The 18,913-nt window shown below is 39.5% G+C and overlaps 1 protein-coding gene across 4 annotated transcripts in view; it reads left to right on the forward strand.

The window, feature by feature from the left end:
- The window catches only part of PITPNM3 (PITPNM family member 3), a 735,635-nt gene that overhangs the window by 589,538 nt on the left and 127,184 nt on the right, over positions 1 to 18,913 (forward strand). For all 4 annotated transcript variants that reach the window (XM_056558420.1, XM_056558419.1, XM_056558421.1 and 1 more), the window contains one exon: positions 15,792 to 15,911. In XM_056558420.1, coding sequence (XP_056414395.1) covers positions 15,792 to 15,911 — 120 coding nt within the window. The remainder of the gene's footprint in view (positions 1 to 15,791; positions 15,912 to 18,913) is intronic.

Here is an 18,913-nt window from a genome sequence, read left to right on the forward strand (position 1 = left end):
GCAACATATGATTAGTTCCCCGATGTGGGGGCAGTGCAGCGCTGGGCTAATTCATTAATTCTCAAGGGGGAGGGGCCAAACTGGTATTGCGGTATGGGTTAAAATTCATATCGTGCAGCACAAAAATGTCAGTATTTGGTATGAACCGGTATACCGCCCAGCCCTACCATCAGACACAGCAGTTGAGCCAGTTATCCACCATGATGCAGCAGTTGCTAACAGCACAGCAACAACCACCACAACCACAGTCCCCTCCTGCTCCGGTGGCACCTCCCGTTCCTGCAGTCGTCTCCAGATGAAGACTCCGTCTGTCTCTTCATGAGAAATATGAGGGGGATCTGCCCAGCTACCTGTGTGGTTGAGCCGTGTCGGGGGTAGCGACCTGGGTGTCACCTGCCGCAGCAAGCCCATCCTGCCTTGCGGCGGGCTCTGGTGAAGACCAGTGGCACCTTAGACTCCGCTACCCGATACCGTCCGAGTCATCACCACACAGGTTAGTAGGATCCACATCCAGCTCCGTTACACATCTCTCACCATTATATGAACAATGATAAAGTAAGGTGACTTTACTGTAGACAATAAGCATGAGAGCAAAGGATCTAGACTGTCTGTGACTTTATAGGCTTACCGCTTAGACCAATTATTTTTAAATGCTGATGATGCATCGGATCTAGCTGCTTTAGAAAACTCCGTATAGTAGTTAAATTGTACAAGGATATAACTTTACATATTTTAAGAATATTAACACTTTTCCATATTTTGCTACAAGAATATAAGGCACATTGTTAAGTAGACATACCAGGATCACATATCAACCTTCTACATCATTGATACTGAAATGAGATCTCTACAGATTGCCGGTGCTGAGTAAATATGATGGTAGCTTTCTGCTTCAGCCTACCCATGTCCCCTGTATTTAGTTGTGTTTCTAGAATATATCATCCATCTTTTTTTCTTTTTTTTTTGAGAAGTCGCTTCCCTCCACAGTAATGAAAGTTTGAATGGTGAATTAAGGCCTTTTGCATTAATAGATTGTACTTTAATGCCACCCAGGAGAGGAGCATAACCCCCAAACAGAAAGAACCAGTACAGGCACAGAAGTAAGAATATCACACAAGGTGTAACACGGACGTTTAGTGCTCTGCAGAGGAAACAGAAAAAAAGTACTTAAAGAAAGATTTAACCTCTTAACAGCATAAGACCTCTGGGCCTAAATGACTCCAAAGTAGATGGAGCACAAAAGTTAAATAGACAATCGACCTGTTTATAAGGGTCAGTTTCAAAGAAAACGGTCATCCTGTTCACCCACACTAAACCCAATACACTGGGTTATAGTGTGGGTGAACAGGAGACTGATGAGGGGTCACTGAGTTAAATACTTACCTGTAGTTCGGAGCTGTGTCCCTCCGAAGATCCTCTCCTATCCCTACTGAATTGCACACAAGAGGTGGGCCCACCGGGGGAATTTTTATATTCACTGGTGCTGTTCACCTGAGTGCTTGCGCCTACTGAGCCCTCATGTGGCCAGCGCCAATGAACTTTCAAGTTCACCCAGCTGGCCCACCTATGACCTGAGCAATAATAAATATTTTGAAAGTTATTAACAATATAATATTGCCTCGCACTCTGCCCCTGAATAGAATGTTGTCAAATGCTGTGCCCTGAACTGAATAACTATGCTTCTTGTTAAAAAGTAAATTATGCTATTGTGTTCCCCCTTAAATAATTAATACTGCAATTGTGCCCCTTTAACCCCTTAATGAGTCAGCCCATTTGGGCCTTAAGGAATCATAACTCATTTTATATTTTCATCCACAGAATAGTATGAGGGCTTGTTTTTTGCGTGACCAATTGTCCGTTGTAATGCCCTCACTCACTTTACCATAAAATATATGGCGCAACCAAAAAAAAATACTATTTGTTGGGGAAATTAAAAAGAAATCCGCAATTTAGCAAATTTTGGAAGGTTTCATTTTCACGCCATACAATTCACGGTAAAAATGTCATGTGTTCTCTATTCTTTGGGTCAATAAAATTAAAATGATACCCATGATAACATACTTTTCTATTACTGTTGTGCTTAAAAAAATCACAAACTTTTTTACAAAATTAGTACATTTAAAATCACCCTAATTTGAAGAACTATAACTTTTTCATTTTTTCATATAAGTGGTGGTATGAGTTCTCATTTTTTGCGCCATGATCTGACATTTTTATTGATACCATATTTGCTTATATAAAACTTTTAATACATTTTTTGTCAATTTTTTGGGGAATAAAATGTTATAAAAAAAAAAAGCAGCAATTTTGTAATTTTTTTTTTCCGTTCACGCCGTTCACTGTACGGTATCATTAACATCATATTTTAATATTTCGGATATTTATGCACGTGGCAATACCAAATTTGTATATTCATTTTATTTATTTTTTACACTTTTTGGGGGTGAAATAGGGAAAATGGGACAATTACAATTTTTATTGGAGAAGGGATTTTTTTCTATTTTTTTTCTTTTTTTTTACTTTTTTAACTTTTATTTTTACAATTTAATAGTCCCCAGCGATGCGGCGATCCGATCATCCATTTATGTGTCTGCAATGCTGCAGATGCCGTGACGCGATGACATATGTCCGCCATTACTGGCGGGTCCCTGGCTGCTATATGACCTGCCGCGCATGATCCGAGCATCGCTCCGTTATGTATAGGGCGTAAATGTACATCTTGGTCCATTAAGTACCACCTCACCAGGACGTACATTTACGTCCTGTGTCATTAAGTTGATACCACTGCTCTTTTTTAATTATGCCACTGCCCGCATTGAACAATACCATTCCCCCTTTATGAACTGCCCTGATGAACTCTGCCACTGCCCCTTAATCTCATACTGCCTCCAATGAACTGTCCCACTACCCCCCTAATTGTGCTATTACCCTCCAATGAACTATGCCACTGCTTCATTTATGAACTGTTCCAGTCCCCCTTATTGTGCCACTTTCCGCAATAATCTCTGCTACTGCTACCTTAATTATGCTACTGCTCCACTAAATGTGCCATTGCCCCAATGAACTGTGCCTCTTTCTTTAACTGTCCCCCTTACAATACTCACCCATCATGACTCCTGTTCGGCTCCTCTGCTCTGGTCTCTTGTACTCAGGTCTTGCCAGGGCAGAACAAAGCAGGCAGATCTAATCGCACCATCTGCGTCGTAGGGGAAGCACTGGTGGGGAGGGAGCCTAGGGATCCTTGCTCCTGCAGGTGCTCAGCTAGTCAATTACATTGGTATTTTAAAGACACCAATAAAATGTAATTCCAGGACTGCGAGGAACCTCCCAGGGCCCAGTGTTCCCTTGCACCTTGACTAACTACTAATTAGTTAAATGCGTTGGCTGGATGTCTTCTCCCCATTTCCCTAACCAGTTGTTACCTAAAATGGGCCTGGGAGAACCAAAAAACTGTCCAGATCCCACACTACATATAGTAGATATATTACTATGCAATAAAGGGGTTAATAACACACTCCTACTCATAAGGTGATTTTAGTATGTACCTGGCAGGCAGTAATGGACATGCTTAGGAAGGATATGTGCTTGTCTTGGGGCTAAATGGCTATGTTGTGAGATTACATAATACTGTGGCTAGCTTTTTGGGAACATGTATTTCCTGTTTGACTTTTCTTTTTTTGACTACAAATCCCACAATTACATTTTCCTCCCTCCCACACATCAGCCACCCCACCCATTAAAACATAAATGAGCCTCATCCATCAAAAGACCTGTGGTTTTCAATCAGGGTGCCTGCAGATGTTGCATTAGTTGCAGATTGATCTCTCTCCCACCAAGCGATCCCTCCACCCATTGAAGCAGACAGGCACCCTGTCATCAGCTGACTAGTGAGTCAGGTCTCGGCCGCATTGCAAGCTGGGAAAACAGTCATTTTTTATGCTGTTAAAAATAAAAAGTGGGGGAAAATCCCATAAGAATTGTGAGAGAACCGTCACACACAGGTACAGACACTATATTATGAACTACACTAACTTTACAGCCCCTGTAGCATAGTCAAATAAGAAAAATTCCAGGAATACCCCTTTAATGTTTCCATTCATTTAAACTTAAAAGCAAGTGGACTATAGTAGAACACAAAACCACCATAATAAAGTCAGCAGTGCAATATTCAAAGTAGCATCTCTAATGTGTCTCCGAAAGGAATGTTAAATATGTGGTAAATAATACATACAATGATTATATGTTGAATTTAACATCCATTTTTATGTCTTATTTGTTATACGATATGATCGTATAACTAGGGCTTGCCTCCCAGTGTATGAATGGTAAGGATGATGGATATTTGTTTTTCCTTGGCAAGACGTAGCTAAGCAGCAATGATAACATGCATGCTGATATATATATATTATAGTAGAGAAACTGTGATGACATGGTTTACTATGACTTCCATTAGCACTGAGTGCCATAATGCATTGCATTAAAATAGCGACTTTAATGTGTGTATAAAACAAGAACATTTTAGGTAAAAGCTATTGTATCGCCTAGTCAGCCAAATATATTCTTCTTGTATTGCTTATACAAAACAATTGTTACTTTGCACTGACTCTAAACAAGTGAAAGCTCCATATAAACATTACAATGCATCCTATTTCCATTGAAGGCACTGTGAAAGGGTTGAGAAGGCCAGCAGTGAGTCCGTACTCTGCAGAAATCCAGCTGTTCCATTCCATTTACTGCCAGACACCGGTAACACATCATTATTGCTAACTTCCGACACAAGCTCCCAAATGTACCTATTTCAAGAATAGATGCTGTGGTCACAAACTGTATTTGTTGTCAAAGGAAAAAAAACAACATCCTATAATCAAACATGTGTAAAAACCATTAAAAGTTAGAAAAGAAATCGGTTGATCTCTCACCTACAGTATGCAAAAAAGGCAAAAAAATTGTAAATATTCCTTTTATAGCAAAAATATTAACTGTGAATCATAAAAACAATATATATATATATATATATATATATATACATATATGATTTGTTACATTCTACATATACTGTACTTATAGAGAACATGTTAGCATTATTTGCTGCAAAAAGTTGCAGACACTGTTAGATAGCTGTTTAAAAGCAGACTGTACCTTTCCTGGAGCTGTTGATGGTCACCAAACTTATAATAGCATCTTTATTTCTCAGCTAAGTGCCAAGGAGGTTGAGCCTAGCTGTGCAAGTGCCACAGCCTGGCATTCCCCCTTGCTCATCATCACTTCCCTGCCTCTCCTTGATGGAGATACAGTACCCTGTAGCAGTGGAGAAAGGAAATAATATTGCTACTTGGGGGAACTGAGAATAGGATTGATCTTTATACTGACATTCATCATAATCTTGGTGTGCATTGTATTTTTTGCAATTGTATTATTATATGTCTTGTGACCCAGAAATACTATTTTTTAGGTGAAAACTTGCACTTCATTTTAACTTAAAATGAGTATGTGTGCAATTAGGTATCTGGGATAGCAATGGACCCTAAATTGGCACCATTGTTTGCTGGAAAGGTTTGGGAAAACACATTTACCACCCCTATAGGGAATATATTACCCTATGTAGGCAATAATTCTGTGCCTACCTTATAACAATGGATGGGAACTTTGTTGTGTGTTAAACTGTAGCATAAAAGTAAAATGATGTACCTTGACCTCCTCATTTTTCATTACAATGATAAGGTAATGCCATCACTTACTTTAAGGAATCTAATTATGCTATCCTATAAAGTATGGCCTCTTTTTTTTTTCTTTTATCTCTTGCTAATCTCTTTATATCCTGGTGACTGTTAAACAGAAAAAGTCACCAGATCAGATATTATTTTGAGGAAAAATATCTGTATATTGCTGAATAATATCTGAGTGAGGTAAGAGGGCTATCATATGTGATATTATTATTATTATTCTAAGGTCAATTATTTCTGTATTAATGTATATTATTTTAGAAGGGTGAGAGGGTATTCAGATATTATCCAGTGATTTAAAAGATATCATATTGATGATAATGATAATTGTCATGTCAGTGCAGACCTGAACTGAACCACTGGCTCCATTAGAGATGAGCGAACCGAGCCTGCCGAACCCGATCTTGCTCAGAACCTTAGGAAAAAAGTGGCTCACCAAGCCTGGCAATGGTGCTATTATTGGAGAAGGGATGAGGTACACATGGAATTGTTGTGCCATGTTAGCATAGGATGAGAGAGTAGGAACACTGAGATGTCAGGGTAGCCCAGCTTACTTTACAGCTAATATTAAGATCACATGACCACAGGTTAGCCAATCATTGCTTTCCTACCACTCCAAGACCAATCCAAGAAAATTTGCACGCCAGTCTCACACAGTAGTATTAGAGCCTTCTTTACACCACACAAGCTGGAAGCAGAGAGGGATGATCACTGTGATGTGTACTGTGAAAAGAAAAAAAAAACGAATATTTGTAATTACGAATATATAGTGCTATATTCGCGAATACTCGCGAATTCACGAATATGCGATATTCGCGAGTAAAATTTGCATTGGGAATATTCGCGACCAACACTAACCTACATTACTTTGTCCAGTTACTGCACTACAAATCCCATCAGTGTGACTGCAAAACAAACTTACAAAAGTTATCACAATACAATACAAGATAAAGCATTGTGCAGTGAACTGACCTGTATTTTAACATAAATATGTTTTAGCTTTGAGTGTGACATGGGCCAGGCATTTTACGCCAAGAAACCTGCATTTTCTGGGTTTAATTAAAAATTTAAAAAAAGGATCGCAGTAGCACTAGGATAGCAGTAAAATGATTTACTTTACTGGGCCATATGCAGACCGAAACACTTAACTCCGACACGTTTCGGACCTATAATCGGTCCTTAAACATGACCTAATAAAGTAAACCGTTTTACTGCCATCCTGGTGCTGGACATTCTCTTGCTGTGGATATCCGTGTGTGATTGGAGATGCTGCCGATCAAGCCTGCGCGCAGGTGCAGTAAGTGGAGGTGCGGAGCAGTTTCCTTTCTCCTTGAAATCCCTCTTATCTGTCTAGCAGCAAGGGCTCGTCCACAGGTAGTGTGCATTCTCTGTCTTGTTGTCATCACTGTTTTGATCCCTTCCACTATCCTAGCAGTTATCTATTCTTGGGGAATCTATGTCATACAGACAACAGTATTTCCCCAGTCACCCTGCTGTAGTGTGCCTTAATTCACACTTAGCCAAGTTGTTTTTGGTGCATGCGCTACTGTACTATTTTCTTGACACAGCCTTTAGGCAACTAATGGGCTGTGCCGAGCCCAGGTGGCAGAGAAGGTGGGCCACTCCATGCAGTTGTCAGAGTGTCAGAGTGCATGCCATGGTAGATAGTTGGAGTTGTAGTTATGGCCAGGGCCAATACACATTTTTTACAGCCCACTGGGTCAACATCTAGCAAAACGACACCCTATCTCAATAAGGCCATTAAAAGCAGTGACACAGCATTTTCACGTTGGAGTACATGATGACAACGTTTATGCATCCAGTATTCCACCCTGACTTTGATCATCAAAGGGATGTGCACCATTACATGAACAACCAATTTGATGCATATCTAAGCTGTGAGCTTTTACTGAGAGACACCAGAAACCCAGACCCTATGAACTTCTGTGTCACCAGATTAGACAAATGGCCAGAACTTGCCCCGCTTACCATGTTCGGTTTTGTTCACACTCAAGTGTAACATCAGCGAGAGTGTTCAGTGCAAGAAGCAGTGTCAACTCTAATCAAACAAGATTTTGGTCAGCAACCTGAAAAAACTTACAGGCATGGATTCAGGAATTCAAAACTCCTGTGCCAGATTGCCCTGAATTCATAGTCCTATCACCACCCCTGCTGTTCACTGGCTACAACAACTATCACTAGTCCACCCACCGCTGCAGCTGTCTGACGGCTACTACAACTATCACTGGTCCATCCCCACCACTGCCTGCTGTTCGCTGGCTACAACTATCATTAGTCCACCACTGCCTGCTATCCACTGGCTACAACTATCACTGGTCCACTACTGCCTGCCGTGTGCTGGCTACTACACCTACCACCAGTCCATCACTGCCTACTGTCTGCTGCCTACTACACCTATGAGTAGTCCACCCACCACTGCCTTCTGTCTGCTGGCTTCAATTATTGCTAGCTCACCACAGCATGTTGTCTGCTGCGACTACTACCAGCCAGGCCTACACATACATAACCCATAATCCCCAAAAAAGCTAAAGTTTTTTTATTACCTTTCTTGCTAAAGCTATTTATTTGTTTTATTATTTTGGGACACCAATCCTGTTGTAACACCCAAAAGGGAACATTTTGGGAATGCTTGGAAAAAGGCATGGCATCTTCACTCTCCAAACCTGCTTCTACTCCAAAAGGGAGAAATTTTGGAACATTTGGAAAAAGCTACTGCATTTTCCGGCATTTTAACACCGGCAGGCATCTGTCAAAAAAAAGGGATACTTTATGTAGGTTTTTTTTTTTGAGCATTAAAAAGCATACACAATCTTCTAGTGCAGTGTGTTTTTAAACAAGCTGTTAGCTACCATGGGTTACGGCATTTTGCCGTAACTTTGACATTAGCTTAGCCTGGAAACCATTTTACAACTACTTGAATGCATTTCTAGGTGACCCTAGCAGTTTTGTAAAGGGCTTTAGAGCTCTTAGGCAGTGTAATACACATTTTTTTATGGTAATTGTATTGTTGGCTTGCATCGAATTTGCTCGCCACAAACCAAACTTTTTCAAAAAGCTCTGCAAGCCCGGTGAACCTAACTTTTCAAAAGCTACACCTATAAGATATACATATACCTATTCAAAAGTCCATACCTATCTTAACGATCCGCCCTGAGTAGTAGCCCACAACTGAGCTATGGTCTCTACCTCGCTAAGGGCACAGGGCATTAGGGGAGGTCAGACAGGCCAAGTCAGCAACACATGGACAGAACAGTAACCAAATCAGTATTCAGAAGGATAAATAGAGACAAGTCAGAGAAACCAAGAGGTTGGCGCAGTACAAAATCAGTAGGTAAGAGAGCAGTCAAGGTTAAAGGCAGTAATGCAGGGAACAGGGGAACAGGAACGCTAATGAAGGGTAAGAACAACAACTGTTAAAATCTTCCACCACTGGAAGGCGTTAATACTGGCAATTAAGCTGATTGGCCTGGTGATCTGAATTGGCATGAACGGTGCATGAACTGTTTCTTCTGTTCTTTCTACCGTCACAAAATAACGTCCGTTATTAATGACGGGCTATGACGGGTTAAAACGGATAATGTAAAAATCCCATAGACTATAATGGGATTTTGTAACGGCCGTTTAACGGGCAATTTTCAGAGTTTTCATAACGGAACATATAATGGATCTTTAAAAACGGATGAATATATAGTGTGAAAGGGGCAGATATAATGAACACTATGTTGCAATGAAAGAAAAACTGTTGCAATACCTGCACAGTATACCCCTTTTAGGACATCCCTTTCTACTGCTGAAGGTTTTAATATGGAGTTGGTCCCCGCTCTGTAGTTATAACAGTCTAATTCATGCAAAAGAGAATTTGTGAGGTCAGACACTGATGCTGGATGAGAAGTCCTGGTTCACATTTTTTGTTCTAGTTCATTGCAAAGGTGTTAGACGTTTTTTTTTTCTGTTAGGGCTCTGTGCAGACTGGAGTGCTTTGTGTACTGCACTTTGTAACTGTCACAGAGACATGACTAAAGTTTTAATTGGTCTTGGCCTGAATGCTGAGACATGTCAAAAGTTTTTTTAGGCCATTCCCTGAAAAATAACCATGCATGCATTATCCCTCCTGCACCAAACTTTACAGTTGGCACAAAAGCAGGTTGCACAGAAGCAGGTTACAATCTGCAGGAAACTCAGACGTGTCTATCCGACTGCCAGATTGTGATTCATCACTTCAGGTTTGCACTGTGTCCAGAGTCCAATGGGGCATTACTTATACCAATCTACCAGGCACTTGGCATTGTACTCGGAGACATAAGACTTGCATGCAGCTGCTCAGCCATGGAAAGCCATTTTATTAAGCTCCTGGCGGGCACAGTTTTTGTGCTGATTTTAAAGTTAGATGAGGTTTGGAAATCTGCAGTTATTGAGTCAGCAGAGCTGGCAACATTTATGCACTATGCTCTTCAGTCCTCAATGACCTCGCTCTGTAGCTTTACATAGTCACCACTTTGTGACTGAGTGGCTCTGATTCCTAAACCCTCTCGTTTTTCGGTATTAAAACTGGTCTTCTCTCCTAGATGGAAGATCTAGGAGGGAAGAAATTTTAGGAACTGACTTTGTCGTGCTTACTGCAGACCCAAAATGAATCACTATGTTGATAAGTATAGCATTGGCCATGTTGTGAGTGGTGGCAATTTTGTGTATGTTCTAAGTAGGCCCAAGTGAGTTCATGAAAAGGCCACAATATATTCTAGACTCTATTCTCTACAAATGTGCCAGTCTGAGAAGAATACTCGCCTCCTTAGATATATGTGGATATTGAGATGTCAGGTTTCTCTTGATGTAGAGCTCCCCATTTGATTCATAGTTGACAGCCTTAAATTAGCTTTAACATTTTTAACACTTAAATGGCTAATTGATAAGGAGCCTGATTAATTGTATTAGAGTGTCCCCTGGTGGATGTGGTACCTGCATATTAACGGGAAGGAAGACACATTTATGAGCAAAGATGGCTGAGTTATTCATTTGTGTTCGTACTCACCCAACCTACATTCATTGGAAAATTCCAATTTAGGGGGCGTGTCTGACTGATTAGAAAGACTGTTTAAACCAGATGTTGAAAACACATAGGGGACTCTCTTACAAGACACACAGAGAACAATGGAAAGCATCCACCATTTTGGGAGATCATCTGTTTCTCTGAAAGCGGTCTAACAAGCCATGAGGGCCATAGTGAGATCTGAGTAGATCCCAGCATGCTGGACTGATCACTCTGTGCAGAACAATAGCTACCCATGACGATGCGATGATGGACCATCTAGCTTTCCTAGGAGCAGAACATTTATTATCACATGAATGGGGTAAGAGATACAAAAATGGTATTCCGATTAAGACTAATTTGGATAATTAAACCATTTAGATTGGCAAATAAATTAATAAAATAAATTAATTAATTATGTCCATATTGAGATAGTAGTTTCAGGATGTTCTAGATTCTGGATTCTAACTGCAGAAGAATTCATTTTCCAGAATTATATGAAAGTATTGAACTATTGCTTTAGATGATAGAACTCCTATTTGGCCACCCTAAGTGTTTAAGTATAATTCCAACTGGAAACTTCAAGTTTTTCCCTATAAAAAATATAGTCTAACAAAGATCCTATATCTCAGCTATTTATTTGTCTTAAAGAAGCTATCCAGGAAAATAAAAACAGAGCTAATTTCTTTCAAAAACAGCTCCACCTCTGACCCTAGGTTATGTGTGGTATTAGAACTTGGCTCTATTTCACTTCAATGGAACTAAGCTGCAGAACCACATCCAACCTGCAGACAGACGGGGAGTGGTTTTTGAAAGAAATTAAATCTGTTTTTCTATTCCTGGAAAACTCCTTTAGTAATCTTACCAAAGTCATGTGTGTAAAATAGTTCAGAATGGGGTGGAAGTATATCAAATTCCTTTCATGTTTATATCCTTAGATGGAATTACCCATTCTCAGAGTCATGTGATGTGTAGTGGGTTAGAGAGGGGGCAGAGTGTATTTAGCATTCTATATTGAGATGTCTGGGAATAGATATTGCCCATGTTGATGAGGTTTCCTCTAGACAGAGTGCTATACTGTATAACCTTATTCTAATATGATATCCTAACCTTGTAACTCTTGTTGCATGGTAACATAGTTGCTTACTACTTATATGTATTGTTCTTCTATACGTAGTCAACTAATAACCTTGTAATGCTTCATACTAATCTTCATATAATAACATCTAATTAATATCCCTATTATATATCATTGTATTATTAATCATTAATGTTTATAACCTTATAACCAATAAATCTGCATATTTTTATAATACCTGTGTAATATTGTATGTTGCAAAGCTACATCCTTAGTGTTAATGTCATCTCGTCAAAAAAGATCTTAAAGGAAAAATGTCAGCAAGTTCCCCCACACTAAACCCAATACACTGGGTTATAGTGTGGGTGAACAGGAGTTTATACAGGGGTCACTTACTTTTTTTTGTCCAGTAGTCGCCGAGTTATGTTCTTGTAAAGCCTCCCGCACTGAAGCTTCTAAGCCCACCCCTGTTTTATAAATATTCATTATCTTCAACTCCACGTGCTAGCAACGTGGAGTCACATATCCCCTGAGTGCAGCGCTCTGATTGCAGAGCGCATTCTCATGATGGTGTGAGTGTGTGTGAGCTCTTGAAGCCTCGCTACCCCTGACTTAGTGCTACCCCGTGTAGCTACCCCCGAAGCCTCGCTACCCCCGTGTAGCAAGGGACTGGCACATGCGCAGTGTAACTGCGCAGAGCGACATCAGTATGCCGAGCTCGCATGTCAAACGCCACGCTCAGTTGATATGTGACTTCACGCCGCGAGGACGTGGTGTTGAAGATAATGAATATTTATAAAATGGGAGCGGGCTTAGAAGCTTCAGTGCGGAAGGCTGAATCAGACAGCCGGTGGGGGTCCTGCCTTGAAGCGCATATTATAGACAGAAGAAAGAAACTTTACAAGCACATAACTCAGCAGCTACTGTACAAAAAAAAGTAAGGGAGCCCTGTATGAACTCCTGTTCCCCCACACTATAACTTAGTGTATTGGGTTTAGTGTGGGTGACCTTGCTGACAGTTTTCCTGCAGAAACAGTCGGACTTAGATGTGAATTGTGTTGATTCGGTTTGTCAACAATTCAACAAGTCATAATTTTAATACCGCAGAAACAGACAAGCATCCAGTTTTGGACATAGATCCTTTATTAGCCAATTCAGGAATTCAATGATAAAGAACTTGGGCACAATACTTGAGTTTTGTAATAATTGTATATGTGAGGGTTGAGAGAGTTATCACATTTTATCCAGCAAGACATTGTATATTATTAGTACTACTAAGTATTATTATTATTGTTATTAAATTTTATTGCCAGATCTCCTGGAAAGTCTGGAAGACTTCTGTAAAAAGGGGAGACCACCTGGACTGCCAGAAGAGCTGACAAGTCTCCGTGGTGCCCCACATACTCACCTCTGAAGTATAAAAATATAGTATATTTGTCCTTAACATTGAAACTCTTATTAGTGTCATAATAGCTTTGCTTCTTCCAATGAAGATATGCTTACTGTCAAGATTAAGGAGCGGGATTGAGGTCCGTGACATTTTATTACAGGAGCAGCAACTTTGTCTTGATAATGTTTCGTCTGTGCATCTGATAGAGAAATGTGAAGTGTAAAAGGAATAAAATAGGAAAATATAGACAATTTCACCTTCCTGCAAAATGAAAAAAAAAAAAAATGCAGCTATTTTTAACCGTACATTTCTATTGGAAAACACTCACATCGCCTGCTCTATAATCTGTTTGTTTAATAACAATAATGTGATTTATTTTGGAGAATATCCGAATTTCTGAAACAGCTTTGGCTTGAAGCCACTTTAATAGGCACTAGCATAGTGCGCCTGCTGAGAGTGCTTAATAGCAAGATTAGGGAAAGAAATTTTACACCAATTAGAAAAGGGTATTATACACACATGGAAAAATAGCATCCTCTTCTTGGAAAATGGATCATACATTTCCTTAAAGGGGTATTCCAGGAAAAAACTTTTTTTTATATATATCAACTGGCTCCAGAAAGTTAAACAGAATTGTAAATTACTTCTATTAAAAAATCTTAATCCTTTCAATAATTATCAGCTACTGAAGATGAGTTGTTGTTTTCTGTCTGGCAACAGTGCTCTCTGCTGACATCTCTGCTTGTCTCGGGAACTGCACGGAGTAGAAGAGGTTTGCTATGGGGATTTGCTTCTAAACTGGGCGGTTCCCGAGACACGTGTCATCAGAGAGCACTTAGAAAAGAACAACTCAACTTCAGAAGCTCATAAGTACTGAAAGGATTAAGATTTTTTAATAGAAGTAATTTACAATTCTGTTTAACTTTCTGGAGCCAGTTGATATATATAAAAAAGTTTTTTCCTGGATAACCCCTTTAAATCTTCCAATGCTTGAAGGGACAGTGAGCATTATTTCTCAATGTATTTCAGTCTTGTAAAACTTTTGTAGCATTGCATTAAACTTTTGTAGCATTGCAGTAAAACTTTTGTAGCATTGCATTAAATACCCTAGATATCTTATCCACTATCCAAAGGATAGGAGATAAGATGTCTGATCACAGGGTCCCACAGCTGGGAACCCCCACAATCTCTCCTGCAGCACCGCCTGTTATCTGGTGCACAGAGCGAACTTTGCTCCATGCCTGATGACTGGCAATGCAGGGGTCGGAGGCTTGTGAGGTCACACTTCGCCCCCTCAAACCAAGTGTATGGGAGGGGGCGTGGCAGGAACCCCATGGTCATACATATCATCCCCTATCCTTTGAATAGGGGATAAGATGTCTAGGGGTGTAGTATCCCTTTAAGAGTCTTTGTGGAATTTACTTTCTATGTTAAATAACAAACAACTTTTCTTAGGTAAAGACATTAACATTTACTTGAAATCTATCTTGTGCACAGATATGTGTATCATTTTCAAGCTATGGTCTATAACGTTACACATCACTACTACTCACATCACAACTTTACCGCACGTGGCACGTGTACTTTAGAAATGGAATGCTGACAGAAACATGTACGGACCCCATTGACTTTCATGGCACTAGTAACTGTGAATCAATACACATATAAATTCAAGAAATTATGAGTTGACTACATTTAGACCATTAAAATGAATGGGGCCTGAGCCGGTCGGTGAACATATACAGTAGCATCCCATTGTGACAGTTTGTTGGCAGATACGTGCAAGGGCAGTACAATTATGATGCAGAAGAGCCCTAATATGCATATTGCTAACAAAGTTTTGTCCTGCATCTCATAGATATATAATAGTTTATTAAATATTATTATAGTAGTACGCATTAGGTATGTTACAATTTACTGGTAATAAGGCCTTATTCACATGGCAGTGACTGTGCACTGTTGTACCTGTTTGATAAATTGCATATTTCTTATGCCTTTTATGTAAGTGCACTTCAACTTTTAATCTGTTGCAACACAGAAACTCTCAAGCTAGTTATTGTATTTCTAATAATAATAATATATTATTCAAGGTAAAGTAAATGTGAGATGGTTAAATGGTGGTCTAGTGGCATTTCCTTCTACTCTCTACTTTTCAAGCCAAAATGTGTGTCATGTTGGCACAGGCCAGATTTCTACATCCATAGACACTGTAAGTCCACATTTATGTGACAACCATGCTTTGTTAGAATCTACTGTACCTTTTGGACTTTCCCATTGTCAGTCACTTTGTTTATTAGGTAACACTGTCTATCCCTAAATACACCAATATACTAAGTTTTATTCAAAAATCCCCTAAAACAGAATTGTCACTTTACCTAGGGAGTTATTTTTTAGTTACTACTAAGAACGTTCCAATGTCTAAAATTGCATTGCTGTCTAGATTACTACCTACCACATCTAACCTCTAACTAGTCTGTTTCTTATTATTTTATGACCACATTCTACAATTCTCACTGTAAATAATGTTTTATTCAATGTTTTCTTTTCTTTTAGGTCTGTCTGATCGGGGACTGTGTTGGAGGTATCCTGGGTTTTGATGCTCTGTGTTATAGTGCCAAGACACCTGGAGAGAGTCAAAACAGCAGTCGGCGGGGAAGTGTCAGCAGCATACAGGTATTATGCCAGTGATATGTTGATACGTTTAGGAATAACAGTTGTGGAAACCTTCAGAATTCTGATTCTTCTGTAATATCTACAAGCCATGAAAATTGTATTTATTAAAATACTAAAATATTAGCAAAGTAAAATAGAGCTTTGTAACACTGTCATCTTCATGGTCACTAGACAGAATAGAAGTATCTGCCACGCAGGACAGACTCTGAAATCTAACGGGAGATCCAGAGAGTAAACATGACTTGGTAGTCCTCAGAGCAGTTGTAATCCTGCTGGTTTTGGATAGGGAGAGTGAAGGGTCCATACTTTGTGAGTGTCCAGTGGGTCACTTAAATGCACTATAGCATCAAGCAGATAGTAGAGAGGACATTTTTCACTGTGGACACTTATTTCCTATCCACGAAATATAGTATAAGTGTCTAATCACTGGAGGAGGAGCATCCTCTGTGGCCCTTAAGAAAGGGATTTATGAAGCTCATATGGTAGTGCACATACTTGACACTGCTCCATTCATTGTCTGTGGTAGCTCTGAAGATAGTCGAGTTTAGCTACAGACAATTTATAGCATGATAGTCAAGTATGTGTACTGCTGCTCTATTCAGAAGGGAAAAATCAGAAGTCTTGTTCTTGAGATTTCGTGTGGGGGGGGGGGGGGTTACCAAAATATATGTATTGATCGTGCACTGGAACATAGCAGAATGTTTGCCAGGTTACCTAAAACATCCCGCCAGTGTTTTCTAATGATGTGTTTATGCATTAAAGAGTACCTGTTACCAAATAAACTTTTTTAAACTAACTCAGGCTATGTCCCCTAACTACTTCTAATACCCCTCCCACCCTTAAAAAAAATTCAGAGCTTTAAAAAGCTTTGTATCTTACCGTTCTTCTTGCTCACATAGTGCAATCTCCCAGCAAGAGAAAGTGGGCATTTCCTAGCAGGCATGACATCACTAAAGCTTGCTGGGGGACCACTTCCGCCCTCACATCTTTGCAGCACTGTGATGAATATTAAACCTCAAGCTCTGAGCATTTTTCAGTGAGGCTTTGTGCATCTTTCAATGAGGCTCTGTGCAGCTTTCAGTCTGTGCAGCTTTCAATCTGTGCAGCCTTTAGTGAGGCTCTGTGCAGCTGTCAACCAAGCTCAGTGCAGAGAAACCCTTCCTCAGTTTCGTCTCCTGCAAGGCCGGGAGGAGATCAAACTCACTGTATTAATTGCAGCAGGGAACAGAACAGAGCCACCCAGTGGCTGTTTTTTCTATTACATTTTAAAGATATTTATATTGATAATTTTGAAAATAAGTGAAAGGGAAAGTGTCTGCCAATTACACAAGGAACACTATAATAAAAGTTTTATTTGTTGACAGATACTCTTTAAACAACAGTTATTCTTAATAGACAGAGCCGAAGGGAACACATACTATGTTGGCTTGCCATTGTTCTATAATGATAACCATGCTGAATGGCAATAATTAAAAATGTAATGTAGATAGTAGCATACCGTAAAAAGAATGTAGGAATGTAGTCACAAAAGATGGACTAAGTATTATGCTTTTAGAAGATGAGGTCTTTGGTCTACTTGAAAATGTTATGAAGCCTCGAAAACCCTCTTCAATTATACGCTATGGGGGACTTATGAGGGGTTCGGGGACTCTAGCTATCTGCTCAGATTTTTCCATACAGCCATCATTCTATTTCTGTACTAAAGGAAATCTTATTGTTATAACCTTTTCTGTGCCATGAAATATGAGGAGGACATGCAAACCAGATTATCATACTAATAAAGTGGAGGACTTGAGCTGGAAGATTAGGACTGAAGAGTGTGAGAATACAAGCTACTACAATTTATTTTCAGCCTGTGGTAAAAATATTCCTGATAACTTTATTATAACATTCTGTTTTTTAAGAGGGTTATATTCTTTGTATTCTTTTTAACATTGAATGAATGAACATCAGAATTGATAGGTAAAGACATAGATATATTTCAAGGACTGTTGCTGCCATACTAAATCATAATTGACCAATATGATATTGAACACAATACTGTATCTATATTGTTTAACACATGTTGCATTAGGTAGCAATGTTAAAAATATATATGTTGTTAGCCCAAAAACACTGTAGTGTTATGACAATTTTATAATCTCAGTACTGTATATCCTGTGATATGTTGCCATAGAAAACACAATAGACTTCTCTGCTTTACAGTGCAGTTGTTCTGTTGTTGTTTTCTTGAAAAAAGTAGGGATGTTCGAATATTAAGTTACAGGTGAGAGGGTATTCACTGATCCCCAAAAGCTGTTTGTAGCTGTCACCCTATCTATGATAGCTTGAAAAAGCAAAATGAACAGCCTTTACAGTGGTAAAGATAAAGGGTATAAAGCTGGGTTGGCACATTGTAAAAGGAAAACAAACAAAGGACAATAAAATAGGCGTAGAAAGTGACATAAAAAAACAACAATTTTTCGATTTTGCATGGATAGAATGTAACCCTCAAACTCTGAGATATACATTTTTTTTTCTTCGCACTTCCACATAGATACATTTAATCTTCATCAATGGAGATTAAACAAAGTGCTTTTCATGGACCCTTCCATGAATTCTCAGGTGGCCTTTGATCTTTTCAGTCTACCTTAGGGTGCGTTCATACGCTAGTAACTAGCAACGGGTTTCCCGCTGCGGGAAACCCACTGCAAATTACGCTACCATTCATTTGAATGGGTCCGCGGACTGTCCGCAAATCTGACACTATTGCGGACTGTCTGTGGATCCATTTAAATCAATGGTAGCGTAACTCGCAGCAGGATTCCCGCAGCGGGCAACCCGCTGCTAGTAATAGCGTGTGAACGCACCCTTAGGATATGTATGTCTGGCTCATAAAACAATAATTTGAAATTACTTTAATACAATTGACCTCTGCTCTCTAATGAATTAGTGTCACGGTTCATTAAAATGGGCAGGGGCTTTATTCATTGTCTGAGTGTGAGTGGGCATAGGGGCATAAT

This window comes from Hyla sarda, chromosome 2, assembly GCF_029499605.1.
Source record: "Hyla sarda isolate aHylSar1 chromosome 2, aHylSar1.hap1, whole genome shotgun sequence".
In the NCBI taxonomy this organism is placed as follows: Eukaryota; Metazoa; Chordata; class Amphibia; order Anura; family Hylidae; genus Hyla; species Hyla sarda.